The 7,037-nt window shown below is 38.8% G+C and overlaps 1 protein-coding gene across 1 annotated transcript; it reads left to right on the top strand.

Annotated features, from left to right (window-relative positions):
- The first annotated feature begins 2,962 nt into the window (after positions 1–2,962).
- LOC149262108 (protein JINGUBANG-like) lies at positions 2,963–4,940 on the top strand. The gene has a single exon (XM_089383367.1). It carries the CDS (start codon positions 3,379–3,381, stop codon positions 4,699–4,701), a length of 1,323 nt encoding a protein of 440 aa, XP_089239493.1. The 5' UTR covers positions 2,963–3,378; the 3' UTR covers positions 4,702–4,940.
- Positions 4,941–7,037: the final 2,097 nt, after the last annotated feature.

The following is a 7,037-nucleotide window of genomic DNA, read 5'->3' on the forward strand; positions in this document are numbered from 1 at the left end:
CCCATAGGTGAGTAATGACCATCACTCATCACCAAAAAATTCCATGCCCAACTAAAATTTTCCATAAGAAACACCAAGAGCATCTCAAGAGATTTGAGAACCAAAATAAGAATGAAGCTCTAGGTATTGAAGAACTTAAACAATAGAAGTGATGTTAATATGAGAGAATAACTGGAGAAAGAGAAGTGTTATTAGCATGTGGAACATTTATGACTATAAGGGGATCAAAAAGATCCTCTGAGTCAGAGTTCGAGACCATATATTTTTCTACCCTGCTAAGATGTGAGACAATAACATTTAGGCAGAAATAGATGTTGAATAGCAGATGTTCGATGTCCTCTTGACCTCCAATTTTTTTTGTAATTATCCACTTGCTTATCTTTGAGAACCATGCAGAAGAGAGTATCCATTTGTTGGTGAACTGCAAGAGAATGGAGAAAATGAAACCTTCATTTTCTAACTTTCTCAGATCAAGAATCAATTTGAGGCCTTCTACTCCAACCTCTGAATTAGAGAAGTTATAAGGGCGGTCCCTAAACTCCTTTGATTCCAGTTGAAGATTTTCCTTCCAGACTTCGAGAGGAACTGAATCAAAATAAGTTGTGAAAAAAGTCCCAACCAAACATCCTACCATGATGAGAGGTAGAATTACTCGCGCCACCTCTGCGACTAGCCATTCTTTGTTGAGGAGGCATAGTAACAGAGAGAAGAGAGCAGTCCTTGTAACCTTGGGGGAAACAATTACCAACAACACTGGCAGTAGAATAGAGCCCAGATTCTTTAAAGCTTGACCAAAGTATAAGAAAGTTGTCTCCCAAACTCCACTATTGGGCCCCAAGTATTAAAACAACTTGCAAATCCCAACAAACTATATGCAAGAACCCTTGAAATCTCCAATTGTAATACACAACATTAACATTGGGCAATTGCACTATGATGTTAAAAACCCACCCAAAGTGAGGATGAACCACAAACCTGACCACGATAATATGAAATGGGGTGATGCAAAGAGAATTTTCCACTTCCAAAACTCTAGTTGCACAACAGAGAATTTGACTAGAATTTATAAAGGAGGAAGGCATCAAGCACCCGAAACCCAAGTTGCACTATCAAACTGAAAGACAAAACTTTTTCACTAAAACCACATGGAGAAATTACAAGGGTACCAACAACCGCAAACTAAGATGGGGCAGGGAAAAGAAATACCTACAAAATCAGTTTCTTGGAGAGTCGAGGTGGGTAAGACAACCACCAATTCAAAAGATGGCCCTCTCGTTGTACTGTAAAAGAAGAATACGAAGAAGATTGCCCCAATTCCTCCCTCATGTACCTTAAGTAAATGACCAAAAAGGATTGAGTATTACCACGAATATGAGAATCGTCATCAACTTCACCAGAGCGACAAAACAACCCTCCCATACAAACCAAGCTCACTGTAACCAAAAAATATGAACAACAGGGTGAGGGCAATACCTCACCACCACCCCAAGTATCATTGTACCTTCGCCAACTTGTCTGCCCCCATGCATTTATAATGAGGGGATGTTAATTGATTACCCCAAACGAGAGAACTATTATGATAACACGCCATTATGAGTTACAAACAAATAGTGATCACCAAACACATTTTTAAGAACATTCTCCTTTTAGCTTAGACACCATAAAGAATCTAATCTTCTTCTAATTAAACGAATAAACATATCAAAAAAATTTAGGAAAAAATTACACAAATACATGTATATAAAAATGTATATTATAAACATATCTTAAAAAAATAGGAAAAAATTGAACAAATATATAGAAATTTACATTATTATAGATAAGCTCTCAAATAAAATACACGACTTAAGCGCTCAAATAAAATATACAACTTAAAGAGAGAGCTTATAACTACATGGAAATCAAATAATTATACACACATTTATTAAAAGGAGGCTATAAACGACCAACATTTTTAACCATCACACTGCATTAAAGCAACATAAGGACTCCGAAGGATTTGCAGAGGGGAAGCTATGACCTACCAACAATTTTAAAGGACAAACGCATAAATCAGCATAAGGACTCCAAAGCAGCATCAGGGACACTAGAGTTGCTCAACTTACCCCGCCCTGGCTGCTCCATAGCTTTTTACTAAATTAGGTAAAACCAACAAATGATAAATCCATTTCTGCACAAGTGAATCTTGCATGATTTCCAAGTACTTTTTGGATGCGGAACAACAACTCGTTGGCCTCGACTCCCTGCAATTCTTTCCCTGAATTGAAATGGTTTCGGTATCATATGAGACGAAACTTTATGTTAAAAAACGGAATGGTTTCTGTATCAGGATCCCTGATGTTGCAGGATCTCTGAACCATGCAATGAACCATGGTTTGGTTACACGTATATATGTTGTTATGGGATAATATGGGGTGAAGCAATGCACAAAGCGTTGTTTATCCATGCTACAATTTTGTTACGAGGGTGAATTTTTTTCTCATTTGAATTTAGTAAAGTTAAAAATAAAATTAGGCTGGTGGGAGTGTGTAAATTTAAATAGATTTTTTTATGGCAAAAATGAATTTAACGCCCTCAAAAACAGAGTTATATGAACACATAGGGGTTACATGTTGTTAGGGGATAATATGGAATAAAACAGCACAAAAATGTTGTGACGGAGGCTACAATTTCGCGATATAAATCTAATTAAAATTTCGCTATATAAATCTAAATAATTTTTTATCCCAAAAAATTCTGTGAAAATGTAAATATGTGTGAATGTATAAATTTAAATAATTTTTTATCCCAAAAAATTCTCTCAAATTTACTCAAAATCATGCCGGAATTTCTATGGTTGTCCCACCAAAATTATGACATATTTAAACTACGCGATGCAGAAATGCATACATGTCCGAGGCCATGTGTTAAACGAAGCACATGAAGGTGACAGTACGCGCACGACCCCTCACAAATGCAAGAGGCCTGGAGGCTAGAAGAGAGTATTAATGGCATTGGCATTAGTGAGGGCGCTTAACGTTCGCCATAACTTTTAACCTACTCCCGGCTTATAGATGTTATAAAAGTACATGGTGACAGGAACGGCCTTCAATAGGGGTGGGAAATTTATCAGAAATTGGAATTCGACGGGTAAATTGCCAGTCAGAGGCAATTATGGGGGCATTGCAGTTCCTGTCACCTTCAGATGTTCAATAGATTTGAGAAATAGGCTTTAAGTTTTAACTGTGAATTTTGACAGGTGGGTTGGCTGTTGAATTTGAGATCCAAAAATCCAACCCCAACATTGAGCGCCAGTCATTGCTATATAAGAAAATATAGAGATGTCAAATTGAACTAGTGAAAGTTGAAACTCAATTGTTTCAGGAAGGAAAACAAAAAATGAGGCAAGAAAGATGGGAAATGATAAATCCTGAGTACGCTTCTCCTATGTTTTGCCCTTCTCCACCTTTATCAGAATGCAGCGCCTCCCCTGGACGCTCCAGCACGGCGTCTGCTATGTGTCCCTGGACAGTGCTTCCCACATCGAGCGTGCCCTACAAATCCGGCGGCGGCCAACCCGATTCTTTCAGATGCATCACCTCCATGCTAAACCCTAGCGGCCAAATATATTCCCTCGCGGCGGCGGTGGCGGGCGAGCTTCTCTACGCCGGCTCTGACAGCAAGACCATAAAAGTATGGCGGCTACCAGATTTTGAAGAGCACGATCGCCTCAAGTCCGGGTGCGGCAACGTGAGGGCTCTCATCGTTGCCGGGGACAAAATTGTGAGCGCGCACGGGGACAACAAGATACGCGTCTGGCGGCGGTCGCGCTCGAATCCGAACGCCCACAGGCGCGTGGCCACGCTCCCGACGGTTAATATATTCCAGAATTTTATCAGGCCGTTGCTCAGTGATGGCTCCGGGAAGGGCGGCGGCAGCAGCAGCAGGGGCAAGCACTCGGATGCCGTGACGTGCCTTGCGTATGATGCGAACGACGATTTGCTCTACTCGGCGTCGTGCGACAAAACGGTGAAGGTCTGGAAACTTTCGGAGAGCAAGTGCATTGAGACGATTGAAGCTCACAGCGAGGCCGTGAACGCCATCGTTGTCAGGGCCGACGGTGTCGTTTTCACCGGTTCCGATGACAGCAGGGTAAAGGTGTGGCGACGCGGTTGGGGACAACGAAAGCACGACCTGATAACGACGCTTTACATGCAGCGCTCTTCGGTAAAAGCCCTCGCTCTGGGCTACTCCGGTGGACTGCCCGTTGTCTACGCTGGGTGCTCCGATGGGTATATTCACCACTGGGAAAACGACCAGCTCTCAGAATGGGTATATCACTATGTGGGTTTTCTCCGAGGGCATCTTCAGTCCGTTCTCTGCCTCGCCACCGTTGCCGACCTGTTGCTCAGTGGCTCCGCTGACACCACGATTCGCGTCTGGAAACGAGAGGCCGGCGGCAGGGGAATGTGTTGCTTGGCGGTCATGGAGGGGCACCGGGGCCCCGTTAAGTGCATCGCTGCCTCCTCTCATTCTAACAGCAGCAACGTGTTTATTGTTTACAGTGGGAGCCTCGATGGAATGCTGAAAGTCTGGTTGGGTTGTATGGAGAGCACCGTGGATTCTCGCCTTGCAGCCACGGACCACGACCACGATGTTGCCAGCACCGATGACTATTTCGTGCTCCGCAAGGCCGAGGAGGAGGAGGAGGGGGAAGGGTAGATTCTCATTCTACCCTTGTACCCTTCCATTCATAATTCCGTTCATGTTTGTCGGAAAAAGTTCAATCTTTTTGTAGCATAAAACTTTTCTGTAGCATAAAATGTTGAAAACGGACAATAAAAAGACAAGCCCGGTATTATCCACTTGGGTATTTATTATGCTTCTTCAACATTAAATCAAGGATAGGGCGGTCATTAAGGTATTTATGCATACGGTAGAAATTTAATGAATAAAATTGATTTGAAATAGGAAGGTTAGATAAATACTTTGGCAGTGGTTAGGTTGGCCATATGTATATGGCAATAAATTAAATTCATCTTGAAATGTAAATTACATATCAAACTCCAGCCATCACAAAATTGAAAGCGCTTTTAAATTGATTGTCACACTCTTATATATTTAGTCCATTTTACTTTCAATGGAAATCTGAAGCACGTTCCATTCAAGGCATTCACTGCAATGAAAATATGCTGGGGTATTTGTTGCTTACATCTGTGATTTATATTTAGTATTTGTATGGCTCAAATTTGCTGTTTTTCTTTTAATAATTTAAATAGTTCCATCCAATAATCAACACTAACAAACAGACTATAATGATGTAATTAATTTTGGGAGGACTTTGGTGGGATAGCAGATGTTCATTTCAAATGTCCACTTCCACTCTCATTCTCGTCATAATTATTCATAAATTGTCATATAATTAATATTAAATCATATTTTATTATATTTGATCACAATAATGACAATGAATGTATTATATGAATAGTTCGAGCCCTTCTTATACCATGCAATCTCAATGCCAATGGAGGGGCCAACTCTTCCTTTTGTGGGGGTGTTCAAGTCGTTTCTCTTCAAGTGGGTTCCTTGTGTGTTGTTTAAGATGTTATTTTTCAGAGGTGTTTTTGGCTTATCAATAAGTTTTTCCAAAAATGTGATTGGGAAAGTTTGTGTTTTTATTTTGTTTTTTTTGTAAGAAGTTATTGTTGTTTCTTTAGGTGTTAAAGCTGATGAGGTAGTTGAAGTTTTTGTTGGTTTAGGTTTGGTTTGTTGTTTTAATAATATTTGTTTATGGTTAATTAATATTTATGGTTAGATTTTGAAGTCTTGGATTCAATGATGAAAAAAATATGTTTTTATTTATTTCTATGTTAATGGCTTTTCTATCATCGAGTTTGACATTTTAGAAGTCTCTTATTCTCAATTCTAGCCCATGGTTTTGGGGAAACTTAGATATGTCCATAAAGCTCTAGTCTCCTTTTTTCAAGTGTTTGATCAATTCTCTTTCTTTAGCTCTCGTTTGGGAACGTCTCCCATATTTTCCCTTACACTTTTGGGGTTCATCCTCTTTTCTAGGGATTGGATTAGCTCTTGAAAACTTCCATTTTGCATTTCATGAAACTAAAAGAGATTGCATTTCAATATGTGTTTGTACTTGCATGGAAGTGGATTTCAATTAAGGGTTCCATCATAAATTATGTTGATAGGTAAAAATTATTGCTGGTCCTAGAAGCTAGACTATAAAAGTTTCTTCACAGTGCAAGAATTGCTTTGAAACATAACACATTGAAGCTCATTGTCCTAAAGGGTAAAGAAAAAACAAAAATATCAGAGTAAATCAACCTGGTGGGTGGCTCTTATAAAAACCACTAGATAGTCTCGCCTTTCGTTGGTATGCCATCACCAACAAATCCTTCAATTCAATATCCTATGCCTTAATAAACTCAATAGGAATTAAATTCCAAAAACTGAACACTGACAAGCTCAAGTCTCGTGATTTGGACAAGAACCATAAAGTTAGTTAGGTTCTTGGTTTATGTTGAATTGGGTCACCCAAATTGAATAAGTTGAGGCTTAAGAACAAACAAACCCATCACATCAAGAAAATCCAAGCTTGATAGAAATAGAAACGACTCACAACAAATGACAAAGAAGTTTGGACAAGTGAATCAACAAGAAGTTCAATAAATCTAGTAGAAGTTTAGACAAAAGTAGGAAAGAAGTTGGACTACTAATTTAATTAATAATAATGTATTGTTTTTCTCTCTTCTTGTGTAATTGATTTGTAAGAATGTATTCATATAAAAAAAAATAGATTATAATTCTATTGGGTATCTATCAAAATAGAGTATTGAGTTTTAAATTGTACTATCAACCATGAACCTTAAACCTTGAAAATATCTTTATTTTTTAGAATCAATTCTAACTTTTAAATTGTACTATCAAACCTAAACCTTAAACCTTGAAAATACCTTTATTTCTGAGAATCAAATCTAACTTTTAAATTGTACTATAAACCCAGAACCTTAAACCTTGAAAATATCTTTATTTTTGAAAAT

This window comes from Pinus tabuliformis, chromosome 6 (assembly GCF_031772625.1).
Source record: "Pinus tabuliformis cultivar Carrire ecotype Pingquan chromosome 6, CPIR1, whole genome shotgun sequence".
Lineage (NCBI taxonomy): Eukaryota > Viridiplantae > Streptophyta > Pinopsida > Pinales > Pinaceae > Pinus > Pinus tabuliformis.